The sequence below is a fragment of the Halictus rubicundus genome, chromosome 8 (genome assembly GCF_050948215.1).
Source record: "Halictus rubicundus isolate RS-2024b chromosome 8, iyHalRubi1_principal, whole genome shotgun sequence".
NCBI lineage: Eukaryota > Metazoa > Arthropoda > Insecta > Hymenoptera > Halictidae > Halictus > Halictus rubicundus.
The window spans coordinates 12944653-12962229 of NC_135156.1; the positions used below are offsets into that span (position 1 = coordinate 12944653).

At 42.4% G+C, this 17577-nt stretch overlaps 1 protein-coding gene across 5 annotated transcripts in view; it reads left to right on the forward strand.

The window, feature by feature from the left end:
- Window positions 1-14988, forward strand: part of Vari (MAGUK p55 subfamily member vari) — a 28239-nt gene extending 13251 nt beyond the window's left edge. For 2 of the 5 annotated variants that reach the window (XM_076792701.1, XM_076792700.1), the window contains exons 3-8: window positions 6609-6905; window positions 8141-8377; window positions 9230-9704; window positions 10041-10375; window positions 12116-12190; window positions 12619-14988. In XM_076792701.1, the coding sequence (XP_076648816.1) occupies window positions 6609-6905; window positions 8141-8377; window positions 9230-9704; window positions 10041-10375; window positions 12116-12190; window positions 12619-12795 (1596 nt within the window). In that variant the 3' untranslated portion in view covers window positions 12796-14988. Of the gene's footprint in view, window positions 1-1008; window positions 1281-4013; window positions 4241-6411; window positions 6534-6608; window positions 6906-8140; window positions 8378-9229; window positions 9705-10040; window positions 10376-12115; window positions 12191-12618 lie in introns of those variants that run through there. The other 3 variants (XM_076792703.1, XM_076792705.1, XM_076792702.1) reach the window with 3 other exon arrangements.
- The last annotated feature ends 2589 nt before the right edge of the window (window positions 14989-17577 follow it).

The window sequence follows — 17577 nt, forward strand, 5'->3', positions numbered from 1 at the left end:
AAGCGACAGCATCTATTAAACGCCCCGAAAATTTGCTTGGAATTGTTCAATTGCATGATCTGGTTAAAGTTATTTTCAAATTTATAGAAGACACGCGCGTATTCAGATTTCTTAGAGTCGTAGGACATTTTTTAGAGCATAGGGTGTTTGCTAGAAACGAGTTAAAAATTGTATGTTTCGACGATGTCAAGGGAAGCGTGCAGGATGTAAGAACAGGGGGACTCAATCAGAAACACCTGCTGTACTTAACTACCGGGCCGTTTGTGTACAGGACGTTTCAAAATTTGAACCACAAAATATATGGAATCTTGAATTTTTTTTCAAGACATTTTATACTCTTCAAAACGATAGATATGTAGTTTATTTTTGTGATTAGCGGCACAAACCTGCACAAAATTTGGTCGTTCAATTTTGTACAGGTCGCTCCAAAGTAATGCATAAAATCCGCAGTCTACTCATCACAATGAGGAAGATTATCGTGAACATTATCTCGCTTAATGGAGAAATACGAAGAGTATATGAACCTTATCTCCCTGATCGAACGAAGATGAAGAGTACATGAACCTTATCTCCCTGATCGAACGAAGATGAAGAGTACATGAACCATATCTCCCTCATTAGAACAAGACGAAGAGCACACGAACAACCCTATCATCCTCAATGCGACGAGAAACGAAGATTTCCAATTTTCTCCGCAATTTCAATCACCAATGCCAACCCAACCCGATCCAGACTCCACTAAAATCCAACTGAAACCAAGACCCTCGCCAAAATCAACCGGCGCGACCCATCGAATCCCACATCGACAAAAAAGATCGAGCAAAGTCCACGTGTCCACCTAACCAGGCCACGTCTGCACACACGGCTGCTCCGATCAGTGGGGTCTGGGAGATCGGTGGACGGCCCTGCGCGCAACGTAGCGGAGTGTTGCATACCATCCGAAGAAGGGCCCCCACCTGTTTCACTCGGGCAGGCTGAACGAACGGACTAGCCGTGGAAGGTGGGGGTGAAAGAAACGTCAGTAGGCGCGGCAGTTTTCTGACGCCGCTTACCTAAGCAGCAACAGAGCCCGAGATCCGCGTACATAGCGAGAGCCCTTCGTGCGTTTACCCCGCGCCGTGAACCCCGTGTGTGCACGCTCACGGCCCTGGCCTGATCGATAACACCAAACCGACACCCGGCCGTGGCGTTCGCTCCGTCGAAACACAGTCGTTCCAGCGAGTTCTCCAAACGGGAGCGTCCTACCTGGGAGGCGGGCGACCTCTGGCTTCTCCTGCAAAGTGAGTCGAGACATGATCCTGCGATTCAAACGTGCCAAACTGGTCTGACAGCTAGATCCCCACCTATGACTGCGCTAACCCCAGAAGTGAACCCCTGGAAGAGAGCTCCTGACAGCGTGTCCCTGGAACAGAGTCCTTCCAAGAGAGTCCCCGACAGTGTGTCCCTACAAGTGTGTCCCAGGAAGAGGAGTCCTTCCAAGTGTACCTGTCAAAGTGTGTACCCGAGAAAGAGTGCCTGAAGGGAGTTCCTGAAAGAGAGTGCCTGAAAGAGAGTACCCGAAAAAGAGTCCCTGAAAGTGTATCCCTGAAAGAGAGTCCCCAAAAGCGTATCCCTGAAAGAGAGTCCTTGGAAGAGAATCCCTGGAAGAGAGTCTCTGAAATAGAGTTCCCAATTTTCGACGCCAGTGTCACATAGCCCCGGGGATAGTTTGGACCTGGCGATCCTAAAGTCGATTAACACCTGGATGCCCTTTAGCTCTAACCTCCTGGTCCAGGTCAGGCTCCTCGACGAAACTCGCCTATCCAGTTCGCAGCACTCTCCTCGCGAGAGAAAGCGGATGATCTTCGATCTGCCAAGCCTGGTGAACTGTGCCAACGGTGGAGTGGTTTCTTGTTCGACGATCGGATCACCTGAATCCGAGGATCTACCCGAGTATTCGCCGGACGTAGATGGTTAGGATTCAGTGCCTCTACGTCTTCTAGATTGAAGTGTATGAGCTGTGTTTGTAGAGTAAGGCTATATCGGGTGTTATGTCTTTTTTTAAATTTCTTTCTTTCGTTGACAACTCCAAAAAGCTGATAACAATGCATTGATACTCTTAAACTCTTTCAGTCTTTGTACTCCTTCGAATTGCACCTACCCATTTTTGCCATGGCTACATAAAATCCAATGTCTAGTAATAACAATAACAGTATCCCCTTTGAGGTAGATCCCGAGGGAAACCACACACTACCGGAAACGTCGTTCCCATTCTTTGTTATTGAGAGTGTTGGAAGTGTTCAGTTCGGACTGCCTTTCGTTGGTCTGTTGTGACTGTTATGATGTTGTTTGCAGCACCAAAATGGCGATCATTGAAGTGGTATATGGTTTTTTGGAGTAAGGTAGTCGCGTGGGCTGACACATCTGATGTGTACAGAGAGTATGGATTCGTGAGAAAAAATTCATTCATTTATTATTTTCAATGTTAAACATTGATCAAACGTTATGTTTTCAATGTGCAAGATTTTTCAGGACAAGGTTTATCTTCGTCGACCTCGTGGCCAGTCTATGCACTAAGGAATCATCTAGAAACCTGTGCAGTTGGCACAAATAATACTCTCCACAAGCCTGTTCCAATTCAGAACTCTTTGTTCCGTTTTCATTGAGCTCGACCCGATCGTGGTCAAAATTTAAACCCGCAACACTTTCTACAACGAATTTTACCATTTTCGTAACGCTGCCATCAAAGCTTGTTACATCAAACGTGTCAATACCGCCAACATGAACCATTGAATATTCAATAGCATTATCTTCCGGGCACGCCTCGCAAGATCCATAGATCCGATCGCAGCTATCCAATCCCGCGAAGTAGTAAATCTTGGATCGATTTTCACATCGATTTCCCGAGAAAGGAAAACAGTCCTTTGAGGCTTGGCTAGGGTCTAACTGCTCCCCAGATATCTCGCCATCGCTAAAGAGGAAGGCTTGAAACGAGTTGCTGGTTTCCGTGAGCAGGGTTTTCGTAATTGGAAGGTAGGGAGAACTCGAGATGGTCGTTTCAGCTGTCCTTGAGGTCTCGCGGAGAAAGGTTTAACCATACTCGACGTCGAGCAGCGTAAAACGCGAACCGCGGTCTCTGTAGCTCTGATTCACTGCGATCCGCTTTTTGTGAAACGAGAGATTCAATGAATAATTAAAGCAGATTATCTTTTTGCGTCGTGACAAAGCTGGTCGGAGGCTGATGGTTTTCCAGTTGGCTCGGCGCGTCATTATTGATTTCTCTCGGCACGGCGACCGTCGCGTCGGAGAAACCGTTTGATGGTCTCTGGATGACAGTGATGACGAAACGTAGCGTACTCGTTGTTGACACACGCGAACGGCTAGCCGCGCCAACGCAACGACGGTATTTTCGTTCGTCGATTGTTACAATCTTGCCGGGATTCGTGGCAGCGTTTTCAGGGACGTCACAGAACGACGGAGGAATTCATTATAGGCTGTGCTAGGTCCGCTGAACACACCGGCCCCGCGCTGTTGTTCCCGTGACAAATGTGGCGTAATTAATGGCCGGAATGATAACCGTCTTGCGACACACGGAGAGAAACACATACCTGTGCCAGACCGTTCCACGAGTCAAACAATATTGTACAGTTTGCGGCGCTCGGTTGAATTCCTGCTGGCCGACGATCGCTTTGTTTGGTAATTTCGTGCTAGGGAAACTGTCATTTTGGTCGGCTGAAACTAATAATGGATAATGCTAGTGAATAGTTCACGCTCTTTATTACTCCTCAATTTCTCGTGTGCGTGTCGAATGTTGGTTTTTAAACAATTTTTATATTAACGCTTTTCATTTTTATTGATCCGAGGCAGATAAATAGACAGTATATTCTGTTAATAACATTTTAATCGCTTTTACAGCGTCGTAAATTATCTTCAGACCATCCATGCATTTGTGACGTGAGCAGATTTGTAAATCAGGCTATAAAGGAACATACACACACATATTTTTACAAACCTGACCTGTTCAGTTTTACCACAAAGAATCAATTTATAAAAATCGTTCGGAACAACGTTCGAAGCTCGACGGTGGAAAAAATCGTTTAGTTTTCAGCGAGCATACTTAATCCCCATAAATCAAGTTCTGTTTTTCTGCGCGTCCAAATAAAACACGCCACGAAGCCGTGTTCTTTGACGTCGTCCGTCTGCCGTCTGATTTATGCCCGGCGACGATCGAGAGGATCTATCTTTCTGACTCCTTGTTTCCGTAAGTTGACGATTTTCCTCGGTGATTCGACCAAGCGACGACGCTCCGACAACCATAATCGCGTAGAGCCCCCGGGCCTTGTGAAAATAGCCCGTCCATCTGCGATGCACATGTATCGAACCGGGAACGATTCGATGATGATTCATCGACGCGACGCCGCGAGCAACGCTTCCAGCGATTTTCATGTCGCGATAATCGACACGACGGTCACAGATTTTTCGTCCATTATGGAAAATTGTATAGTGTTTCGTAATCCTCGTGCTTCTTGCGAAATGATTCAGACGATTCAGAGGAATTCCTGCGCGCTAGTGCAATCCTCGCAGACCTTCGGATTCTCTGAAATTTATTGCTCCGTTATTCATGCGAAAATTAAACAGTCATGCAATCTTTTGCTACCGGTGATCTCTCCATTTATCATGGGGTAAATAAATTTTAGACGTATTTATTTTCTTTGGCGATTCGCACGATTCTAAATCTTTTTAGATTTCTGAAACCAAGCGGTAACTGGATGGCTTTTAATTGCTTATAGTCTTTCAGATATTTTTCATTAATTCTTCTGCCTACCATATAATGATTTAAATATTAAAAAACCGACCAGATAATTTCTTTGAACCATTTAAATCCTTAAAATCTTTAGGTTCTTGGAATTAAATTGGTATCCGGTGTCCTTCGGATCTTTTTCAATTTGCGGCTGTCGTGTCGAATTTTTAAAATCATTTGCAGACTGTGAACAATTCGAAGGATATATAGAAAAATGATTAGCAGAATATAGAAAGGGAGTCGAACGAATTTTTCTACTACTTTCTAAATTTCTATACGGGCTTCGTTAGGTTTAATTAGAATTTGGTTTTAATTAGAATCGAGGAAGCAGGAATTTGTTTCCCGACTCGTTGACTCTGGTAATTTTTATTCACGCAGTTTTTCACATCGTCCGCAAGACTGCTCGCGCCGCGTTCCCCATCGGTTGGCTCAGGTAATAAGCATTCTCGAAGGTGGCTCTGAAACGCTGAGAACCGACCCACTTTCGTAATTACTCGTTCATTGTTGTGGCGATGTATTGGCTGGTTCAGCGCAGAGTACACTAGCCTTACGTGACCGACGCTAATCGAATCAAACCTCGTTGACGCTGGGTCATCGTTGCACAATGACGATTTGACTCCGGTGGGTGGCAAATCGAAAGAAGGCCGCGTTTGAAATTCGCCAAATTTGTCTTCGTTCCCACAATTATATTCTCCAGGCCACAGAAAAGAGGCTACTAAAACGTGTTTGGAAAGAAACACGAAATTCTTCAGGATTTCGACATGTTTGCATCGTTAGCACCAAGGTGTGCTTGATTTGCTTGGTCATTATCATTGGAGAGGATGTAGTCACACTTTTGGACCGCGTCCCAACGAAAATTTTGTACCAGCGACATATTTTTCAGACTGTCAGACACGAAAGTAATAGATTTCATCCTAGAAAGTAAAAGTTTTCAGCTTATTGTTAGATTATAGTGAGCTATAATTGTTGAATATTCCTGTATGAATTTTTGGATCTCCTGAAAAAACTTGATAGTATCTGTTTTAAAAGATTCGATGGATAACATTGTTTCCTGTCTAGTTTACGGAGCCGTGTTTTCGTTTCGATGAATGAAAATCGACAAATCCGAGCGTATTAATATGGCGGCCGATCGAAGAAATCGTTGATCGAGCGGCACACGGCCCGTTCAGTTTCTCCGGAGCTGCACGGGGCGGACAAAGAGCAGCCATGGCTCCTCGTACGGTGAATTTAATGCGGAAACCCGTTTCGACTTTCACAACTGGCAGCGGCTCAAAGCCGCTCACTGTTTGTGGGTTCGACGAACACCGTAGAACGGGCCTCGGCTCCGCGCGGACCGTTGCACAAACCCAAGAATTTCTCTCCCTGTTTGATCTGGTCACTGACACCAACATGTCTGTTCTCTTCTGCGACGCTAACTTTCGTCCTTTCTCAGAATGCACTCGAACGAATCTCCCAACGAATCTCAGAAACGCAGAGAATTTTTTAAAACTGATTACAAGCTGTACAGTCCAAATGGAGCTCGAGACAATTGCATCTTTTACAGGATGCTGATACTATAATCTTTTTGTAGTACGTGAAATTTATGTTCCCCAGAAAATTTGCTGAAAAATATTTCCAGCCTGTACAATATCCAAAAGCAATGCAACGATCAGTATTAAATTCTGGTTACAGTGTGTAGAAAATCGAAACGATTTATGGCAGAGCGTTTTAATCGGAGACTCTAGAAAGTCAGTGGATGCGAGGCCTAGGTCTGGCGAGTAAGCCCGAGCGAAAACCAGTTTTCGGAGTGGATCCTCTTGATCACCAGGGCGCCGTGGTACTGTTTCAGGTCCAGGAGCGTTTGGAGGATCCTCCTCTCCACGTGGAACCGGTATGCTCGTGCGTCTGTGACATCGTCGACGAGGTCTGCCACGCGCTCCGCGCCTCTAGGGACGAGAACGCGCGGGAACTTACACGATTGCTGAGAAGCTCCCACCTGAAAGCTCTTCTGGAGACGCACGACGCGATCGTCGAGAGGAAAGAAGCACCTGCGAAGCCGCAACCATTGCCACCGACGATGCCCACCAACGAGAGGACAGAGGCTGTGAGGATGGTTGGACTTAGGCGGCAGCCTGACGAACCCCTGGTAATACTCACGAAACTTGATCCCCTTCTTTAACCCCTTTAATCATCCCTCCATTAACCATTTTGTTCCTGAACGCGTCGATTACGCCACCCTTGCCTATTATAAAACAACCGAAATATAAATAAAATTGGGCTTGTCATTTTCATAAGGCGGTAAGTGTCAGTTACTTTCGGTGGCCGGTGGATTTGGTATGGAAAATCGTGTTTGTAACTTTTGCGACGTGAAATCCTCCCACGTGTTTACACGGTGTTGTCCGCCGCCATTTGTTTCCTTAGCCGGTGGCGAATGAAGAAAGTGGAGACGCGTTCAGCAATTAACAAAGAGACGGCTGTTCGCGCGGACTTTCTCAGCCGAGCAGCCACTTTTAGAGGTTTACCATTCCGTCACGTGAGAGAATTCCCATTCAGAATCGGACTCGATTGCGCGGAGAAAAGACGGAAATGCCGCTACTTGCAGCGGTATATAAATACGTTCGGAGCGTTTATTATGGTCGCGATACGGCGCCACGTGCTCGCCACGCATTTCCCGAACATCCGACTGGCTCTGACATCTCCAGATTTCCAGACGCCGCCCGCAGAAAATTTTCAAAAATTCGGTCGACCCTCGGAGACCGCCCTTATCCAGCGAAATCAATGTATACTTGTCAAACATTCAATTTTCTTGAACTCTTCGGACATTCAAAAATTCTTTTTGATTTCTTTGAGTAATTAGAAATTCATAATGTCTCTGGAAAACTTTAGTAATAAGTGTCCTCCCTCGTTTCTGAGAGAGCACACGGTTAATCGCAATTGACACTTCTAACAATTGACTTTCTAATTTTTAACAAATTGGAATAGAAGATTCTATTGCTTGAAGTAAGAAGAATGTAACAAACATAAAAAAAAAGGATCCTTATGAGTCGGAAGAGAATTCCATTACGAATTTTTAACAAATTGGAATAGAAGATTCTAGTGCTTGAAGTAAGAAGGATTTATGAAACATAAAAAAAAATCCTTACGATTCATTTGAAACATTAAAGGTTCATTACTTAAAAAGAATTAATATTAGGTGTAATTTATTGGTTTTCAAAAGAATAAAAGATTAATTGGAATGTCTTTTTGTTTTTTAAAAGAATGCGTTTTAATCTTGTTTTTCTTAAATTGAAGTGGCAGATTGGATAAACAGAAGTAGTAGGGACATGCATTTAATTAACTTTATCCAAACGCGTTTGTTGACTCCAGTTCGGTTTTTCGCAGGGTCTGACAGTGCAGGTCGACGAGTCCGGCAACCTGATAATTGCCAGGATCCTTGGTGGCAGCACAGCTGCCAGGCAAGGACTCCTCAGAACCGGTGAAGTGATCCTCGAGGTGAACGGAAAGGACGTCCGCAACCCCGAGGAGCTTCAAGAAGCCATACACGAGGCGAAAGAGAACCTCACGTTAAAATTGGCGCCTGGAATTGCGATCGATGGCAATCGGCCTGTCAAATCGACGGTGAGTGATCCATACGTCGACTTTCCTAGATCCCACACCACAACATAAACCACAAACTTCGAAATTTACACACCGTTGTTCTTAACTTTTAACTTCTGATGTTTTAACCTTGCATTAAATCAATTTTATCAAATCAGTATTTGAGTTTAAAATCTTTTATCCTAAAATCTGTTCTAGACGAAAGTTTGAATTCTTATTTGATAGATGGTCAGAGAACGCGTTGTACAATTTTTTCTCGGTAAAATATTTTAGTTTCCTACTCGAACGAATAAATCATCTAGATTGGATCTAACCAACCCACTTTGACTTTCTCGCGGTCGATATTCCGCATGGCTGCGCTGGCAGAAAGAAGTTTATAATAAACGATGATGGTAGAAGGTTTATGGAGACGTAAAACCGTGTTAGAAAAGCTCTAGAGTATTACGGGTTTATATTTTAGTCTTCAAGTGCTGATTTAATAATACCGATCCCTGTCCACGATTTTTTATAGTCGAACGTAATGGTGGTGATTAGAGTAAACGCTAAAGAAAATCTCTCAGCGCCGTCTCTTAGCGTAGTTGGATCTCGATCACAAAATTTTATTGCTTCGCCTACGAAAACTTTTGCCAAACACGATAAACGGCGAATTTAGTATCCTCGAGCCTTAAAATGAGCCGTGGCGTGTGTTACTGTACAATCCTTTTTCACGAAACTATAACAATTCAACTCTGTTAATAGACAAGCTAAATAAAATTGGTTTAACAAAAATTCTGTCGCAATTAGTGTAAATATAATTTCTATTCGATTATATAAATCGGGCAACATCGAAATTGTTTTAATGTAACATTCTAACGCTAACTTTTCCGGTTCCAGTGTTACATGAGAGCGCTTTTCGACTACGAACCATCAGAGGACACGCTGCTGCCTTGCAGGGAGATCGGTCTGCCCTTCCAAAAGGGCGACGTGTTGCAGATCGTCGACCAAGCGGATCCGAACTGGTGGCAAGCCAGACGAGTTGAAGGGGAAGGTCTCGGTCCGCCGGGTCTGGTCCCGTCCCTCGAACTGGAAGAACGCCGGAAAGCGTTCGTTCCGCCGGAAGCCGACTTCGTGCACAAGATTAGCATCTGCGGCACTCGGATCTCCAAGAAGAAGAAGAGGAAGATGTACCAGTCGAAGTCGAACGGCGAGTTCGACGGCGCGGAGCTGCTTCTGTACGAGGAAGTCGCGAGAATGCCGCCTTTCAGGCGCAAGACGCTCGCCTTGGTCGGTCCCAGAGGCGTGGGACGCAGGACATTGAAAAACAGGCTGATCAACAGCGATCCTGAGAAATTCGGCACCATTGTTCCATGTAAACATCAGTCTTCATACAGTTCCCCATAAATCGTGATTTTAAGAAAGCAAGATGTTGAGGAGGTGGTCGTGTAAAGCAGGAAAATCTTTTTTCTAGAAGACTGTTAGCTATAGAAGTCTATTATTTTATCGGTATCATTTAATCTGCAGTCTAACCATTACATTTGACCAAACATCACATAATGCTGTCGTCGATATGTTTACTTCTCCACTTATACCGGAAGAATACGTAACAATCACATCGATTGAAATAAATAATCGTTCCCTTTTCGCCTATAACTGTGTACGTGGTTGAAGCATAAAGCGTGTTTAACACGATGTTGACGTTGTTTAGACACCTCGAGACCTCCCAGAGTCCTCGAAGAGGACGGCAAAAGCTACTGGTTCACGGATCGGGAATCGATGGAGACGGACATCAAGGAACACCGGTACCTCGAGTATGGCGAGCACGGTAGCCATATTTACGGAACGAAATTGGACTCGGTGCGCGAATTGATCAGAAGCGGAAGGATGTGCGTGCTGGACTGCAGTCCGGCTGCGTTGAAGATCCTTCATAACAGCACCGAGTTCATGCCTTACGTGATCTTCATAGCCGCGCCCGGAATGGAACAATTGAAGTGCTTGTACGACCTTGGCCGGTCCACTGGGGCAAGCAGTCGAAACTTGATGGTAACTACCACGCTTGAAACGCCTTCTTCCTCTCTTTGTACTCTGTCACGCAGCTCTTAACGGCCCCGAGAATGCATTCAGTTTGTACCAAGAGAATCGCATCGACAACGATCGAATTACACAAAATCGGTCATCTTTGGAAATTTATTATAGGGAAACCGAACGACGCGGAACAGGAAAACTTATTGCAATATATTCTGGTATGCTTTAGTATTGTGTACAGATTTTTATTCCGTGCTGTACTCGATGGTGCTCATTAAACATAACGTCGATCGACTAGTTGAATTGGAGAAATTCATCTCAGCCGATCAGTCAACACAATATTCAACAAAAATCTGTCCGCAATATTGAATCATGGCTGAACATATCTCGAAAAGCATTTTAGCTCCGCCAGATTCCATTTTCCTGTAATCAATTTCTGAAAATAACCCACTGTATGATTTAACGAGTTCTTTCCGATCTTTATAAATAGAAACCACCTTCTCGATGATCTCTGGTAGCCATTTTGTTTCCTACAAGTAACGTAGAGCTCGTCTCCAGAGTGTACTGACATAAAACGGTTCACTCACAAAAAAGTTCGACGAGCAGCGAAAGAATGCTAGCTCCGAGATATTAAAAAATAAATATCTGAGTCACCATTAATAATAATAACGCAGTGATTCGATGAATAAGTAAGGGGAATCGATCGGTCCGCGCGCGAACATTCGCTAAATATTATTGCGCCGGCCGTGATAATATTTTTGCGCGCGATGTAAATCGGTTTCCGCGAAGGTTATATCCGCGCGGAACGATCGGGATCCGCAAACAAATTCCTGGTAACGACGTTTTAGCGGTTCTCGCGCACCACGGCGTCTCAAACGCGAGAAATAAACGGGGAAACGAAATTCGCGAACCGTGCGTATCCCGAGAGCGCCCGAAAACAAACATCGCCGTCAAACATTTTACGACGCGACCATTCCAAGATCCCTGCCTGCCACTCTGTTTGCCGTCGTTGTGTAAATGTAATTTAGTTACTGCAGTCCGTATCGCATGCACTTCCCATTGATTGATGCGTTCGACGAAGATATCTTTGCTCCTTAAGCGGTCGAAACAGATTTTCGAGAACGTACAAGCGTTTACTTCGCTGATTCCAAAATGGCGGCCGGAGTTAGTGCAGTTCACACTACTACCCGTAAACATTTTGTCAATTGCGGTAAACGAAAGCTGGGACAAAAAGAATCACTTTTACATTATTAACCTAGAAAGCTAAGACAGAAATGTACATTATTCTTGCAAATTCTACAAGAAAAAAAAATTATATAAGGTACAGTGGAAATCAATTCTTTTGTGTACATTTTCTTGTATTGTGGAAATTTTTGAATGCTCAAAACTCTTCCTTCGATCGTAAAGCTTAAGTGCATTAATTCGATTGAATTGTGTAGAAGCTAGGTGTTTCATTTTTAGGATTTATAAAATCGTTGTTGGGAGAACGAATGATGTTTTTTGGCCAGTAGTGAATTGTTTTCGGTGCGCAACGGACGTGTCAATTGTTTATTGAAGTACGATCGTTTCGCTCCGAGAGCCAATCCCGTGCATCGCATTTCTGTTGACTTTCAGATCTGTTTTCGTCTGCATTACTTGAATACTTTCATTCGCTCTCTTGGTAAATTCGAACCCCAGCCCCCCCCCCCCACCCACACCCATTGTTACGTAGCGTTGTTTATTTAATCTTTTGTATGTATTTGATGTTCGCTTCGCTAGTTTGACCGCGCGAGTTCCATCAGGTTCAGCTCGAGGAGAGCCAGGACGCTGGAGTCCCTTGCATCGTTGTACGAGGTTTGTATTCGCATGTGTTTCCCTTTCATTCAGTAATATACCATTAGTTCCATTTCGTAGTTCCGTAGATAAACAGTGTACTGTTTGCTAGTCGAATGTAATATTTTTGCGGTTCGAATTGAAAAGTATTGTTCAAAAGTGACTCAAAGGAAGGACAATATATAGAAATCATAGTCTCGTTCTAGTAACTGTATGAGACTGTGGATTTTTATGGAGTTGCACAAAGTTCAAAATGAATGACATTCTTACATAAATTTCTGCAACTCGCATAAAGATCCTCAGTCAGATCATGAATATGTGTACACCAAACTTCTCGTTTCTCAGCACCAAAAAAACCAACGCAAAACTGCAATCACCGATAGAAACCAAAGCGCACCCCACGGACTCTAAACTATTTAATTATTAACTATTACTCTCTGAACCGACAGGAGGACGATCTGAAATCCACGTTGGAGGAGTCCGCAGCGTTGCAGCGAGCCTACGAGAAGTACATCGACCTGGTGATAGTGAACGAGGACTTCGACAACACCTTCAGACAGGTGATCGCAGCGTTGGACTCCCTGGCCACGGAGCACCAATGGGTCCCCGTGAACTGGATCTATTAAAACCGCCTTTGAACTCGAAGGAATCGCGATTATCATTGGGAATGGGGATGGACAGCATCAGTTATCGTCCATTCCCATCATTCCCGAGCGTTCGAAACTCATCGATGCCTGTGGAACACGGGATGGTGGCCTTCGTAGTCCTTCGGAGCTAGCCCCGAACCATCATCGAGCTGACGATTGAGTGTACCGTTCCCGTGCAACGCATCGGTTCTCTTTTTTTTTTTTTTTAATCGTCGTACTATATGTGTATAGGAAGCCTAGCGTGTTTGTATGTATGTACATTGTCCCGGTTGTGCGGACAGCCTAATTTAATGGTACACTCGACCATGCTCGCCGCTGCCTACGAAGGTTCGCGATCGTCAGAGAGGCAACCCCTTCATTGCCGTTTATAGCAAGTACAATCATAGCATTTACGTTACGTTACGTTGTTTTAGGTTTACGAGACGACCCGTTCACAGAAATCCGGAAAAGATAATTGATTTTCAATAATTTATTAGACGATCACCAATATGTAAAACATTGAAACGCGATCTTCTAAGGTGACTTTTGAATATATTATTATTGAAAAAACATTTCAAGGATTTCTCTTCTAACTTTCCACTAGAAATGCTAGTGTCGATCGAGAAAAGAGAACAATAGTGGATAAGCATTTCTTTCTTTCGCCGCGTGCAGGATTTTCGAAATGGCCAGGTATCGCAAAAACCCCGAGGACGAACGGTCTCGTAACTAGTGCAATTCGAAGTCTATCGGGCCTAACTGAACTTAATGAGATTTCTGATAATGGAATTCGCTTTGCCTAATGCGTCTGATCATTACTTACCATTTATACTGTGCCGTAAGCGCAGAGAAAGAAGCGACTTCTATTTTACTGAAATTTGATGTCGCCATTTGCGAGACGCGTGGAAAATTGCTTTTTGATTACATTCCTCCCCCCGAAGATGAAATACGAGGAGACGAACGGGTCGATAAGAGTAAGCATTAGACCGCCGTCCAATTAATTTAGGATAACGCCTAGTTTTTAATTTCCCTCGAAACCTGCGTACACGTACGCGGAATTATTTTGCAAATTTAAGTGCAAGTGACTCGTTCTTTTCTAGGCATATATACAGGGTGAATGCTCGTGCATCACGAGACGGAATCGCAGAATAAAATGTTTGTATACGAGAAAACCGAATTTTGTACCACTGAAAATCATTTATGATCTTCTATGTTCGTGTAGATTATTTCTGCTATCGATTTGTATAAAGTCCTGTGTTGTTTTGTTTCGTTTAGAACTTTAGTTGTTAACAGGATCTTTAGTGACTGTGCTTAATCATTTCATTTTAATGATAATTTCACGATTGAAATTTTTAGAATATATTACTCAAGACAACTTATTGCTTTAGGATTGAACTCACTGTGGGTATTAAACAATTTACTAGAAAGCCCACTTGTTTTTCATTTTTAAAGACCATTGAGTAGCTGCCGATAGATAGATCGTTAATAAGAATTATTTCGCAAACGACAATAAAATGATCGCGTTTCAGAGTAAAAGTATAGTTCCCCGAGTGTTTTATAAAATTTATAAAGTCTTGAAAATTGAGACTCGAGTTGATTTTTATCATAACACAAAGACCACTGAACACCGTTGATGATCTTCATTATTATGGTAGTTCTAGCGTTGATACTGGAACGAACAATCAAAATGGCAATCGTTTCATTGAATAATATGCGATTATGACGATAGTGTTATTAGGGCGACAGAATTGGGCGATCCTCTAGGTTGAAATTATAGGTGTCAAAAATTTTATTTCGCGATTTCGACGCATTTCTTTTTTGAGAAGTAGCCAGATACCGGGGACACCCTGTGTATACAGGGGATTATTGTGAGAGATTATTGTGCGTTGTGTACTCGATGGATCCTCTTTGTACCGCTCGTGCACGCTGAACGTATTCCTGGCATAGAGTGCCTTAATAGCGCAGCCCTTTAAGGGCCGCGGCGAAGACCTACTATGTCGAAACGAGGAGAAAGTTCTCCTCCGCCCAAGAGTTTCACGTTAAGAACGCGTTAAGACCATTGACACGGTTCTCTTTTCTAATTTTTCATGGCTCGGACCACGTATGCACGCGGACACACACATGAGCAAACGGTTCTGTACGCGAATGTACACGCGACGCAACACACACGGAAGAAATAAAGTTTTATCGAGCGTTTGTCATGAATTTTCATCTGCCATCCACGACCTTCCATTTTATTTGCCAACCCATGCGTCAAAAGTGAATAGTCTGGAAAAACATGATTTTCAGGAATTTTTCCGAAAAAATTAATCGACCACTTTCTCAAACAAATATGAAATCGCTGTACAAATAAATATAAAAGAAATCGTTGAAATCGTTTTTATTTAAAAGACGGGGAAAACTCGAGCATCCGTTGATGTTTCTCTAGAGTCCCTGGAGACAACAGCTGTCGCTGAAGGTCTTTCGGAAACTATTTTTCATGTATTAACTAATTAAATTTTTTTTAATTTATAGAGATAAGAGAAGATATATTTGCGAATACGTAAATGATACTTGCCATTTCACACGTAAGAACTAATACAGAAAGCGACACAAATTATCTGCTCCCGAAAATATAAATTTAGCGCCAGTTCACATAGTGGAAAAACGCTGAAACTGGTAGCCAAAATTTTCAGCAGATGATAAAACTTCTAACGTACTTGGTTTAGTAGTTTGCCGTAAGATTGCGCCATCATCTATTTTCTACTAGCCTACTATTGCCACAGACGAGGTATAGGAATAGGCCAGTTCAGTAATTTCATCATATGCTGTTTCCTGTCGCACAACATGAAATACCGAGTAATCTTAATTAGAAATCTTAATGAGAATCGAGTATCTTGTATACTTCGAATAATCATGCATAAAAGTTACTTTGACATGCTTTAAGACATGCTTTAGAAGTTACTCTGTATCTCGAGTACTATTAGCCATTTTTACTAAAAAGATTAGGTGGTAAGATCAAGAGGGTATTCGACAGCATCATTGGTAAGAGGAATTCTTACAATCGTTAAACAAGCAGAGACAATAAATTTATCAGTGTACATTTATCCATGGTTCAAAAGTTATTCTGTACCTTGAGTTCTATCATCTATCTTTACTAAAAAAATTAGATGACAAGATGGTCAAGGCAATGCTTGTCGACATCATTGGCGAAAGGAATTGTTATAAACATTTATATTATAACAGGAGCTAAGGTTTATACAAACGGCGAGATGATAAGGCGGTAAATCAAGCGAGCCAAGGACGACGGACAGCGAACTTGATATTTCGGAATTTGGGAAACGATGGCCTCGCGACAAGTATGACAACAGACGTAAACAAAAGGTTTACGTTCACCCGAGGCCGGCCTCGAGCTCGACCAGCTGAGCTATTGTCAACGCCGGGACACGGTCGCACAGAGGCAGTTCTTATATGGATGCCATAAACTTTTTGTTTGGTAATCCACGTAAGAACTGTGGTGGCCCGAAATGATTTTTGCGTTACCGAAGTTACCTGTACGATAAATTAATGCCTGCGAATATTCATGATTTAAAAGTTATTCTCTATCTCGAATTCTATAATTTATTATTACTAAATAATTAGATGGCAAGATGGTCAAGGAAGTGCTCGTCGACATCATTGGCGAAAGGAATTGTTATAAACATTAAACAGACAGGAACAATAAATTTATCAGTGAATTGTGCACGATAAAATAATGCGTACGAATATTCACGATTTAAAAGTTATTCTCTATCTCGAATTCTATAATTTATTATTACTAAATAATTAGATGGCAAGATGGTCAAGGAAGTGCTCTTCGACATCATTGGCGAAAGGAATTGTTATAAACATTAAACAGCCAGAAATAATAAATTTATAAGTGAATAGCGTACCATAAATTAATACGTGCGAATATTCATGGTTCAAAAGTTACTCTGTATTTCGAGTTCTATTAGGTATTTTTACTAAATAATTAGTTGGCAAGATGGTCAAGGAAGTGCTCGTCGACATCATTGGCGAAAGGAATTGTTATAAACATTAAACAGACAGGAACAATAAATTTATCAGTGAATTGTGCACGATAAAATAATGCGTACGAATATTCACGATTTAAAAGTTATTCTCTATCTCGAATTCTATAATTTATTATTACTAAATAATTAGATGGCAAGATGGTCATTGAAGTGCTCGTCGACGTCATTGGCGAAAGGAATTGTTATAAACATTAAACAGCCAGAAATAATAAATTTATAAGTGAATAGCGTACCATAAATTAATACGTGCGAATATTCATGGTTCAAAAGTTACTCTGTATTTCGAGTTCTATTAGGTATTTTTACTAAATAATTAGTTGGCAAGATGGTCAAGGGAGTGCTTGTCGACATTATTGGCGAAAGGAATTGTCGTAAACATTAAACAGCCAGAAATAATAAATTTAACAATGAATTTCGTACGATAAATTAATGCGTGCGAATATTCATGGCTTAAAAGTTATTCTATATCTCGGATTCTATAATTTATTTTTACTAAATAATTAGATAGAATGATGGTCAAGGCAGTGCTTGTCGACATCATTGGCTGAAGGAATTGTTATAAACATTAAACAGCCAGGAATAATATATTTTACAGTGAATTGTATACGATAAATTACTGCGTGCGAATATTCGTGGCTTAAAAGTTATTCTATATCTCGGATTCTATAATTTATTTTTACTAAATAATTAAATGGCAAGATCGTCAAGGGAGTGCTTGTCGACATCATTGGCG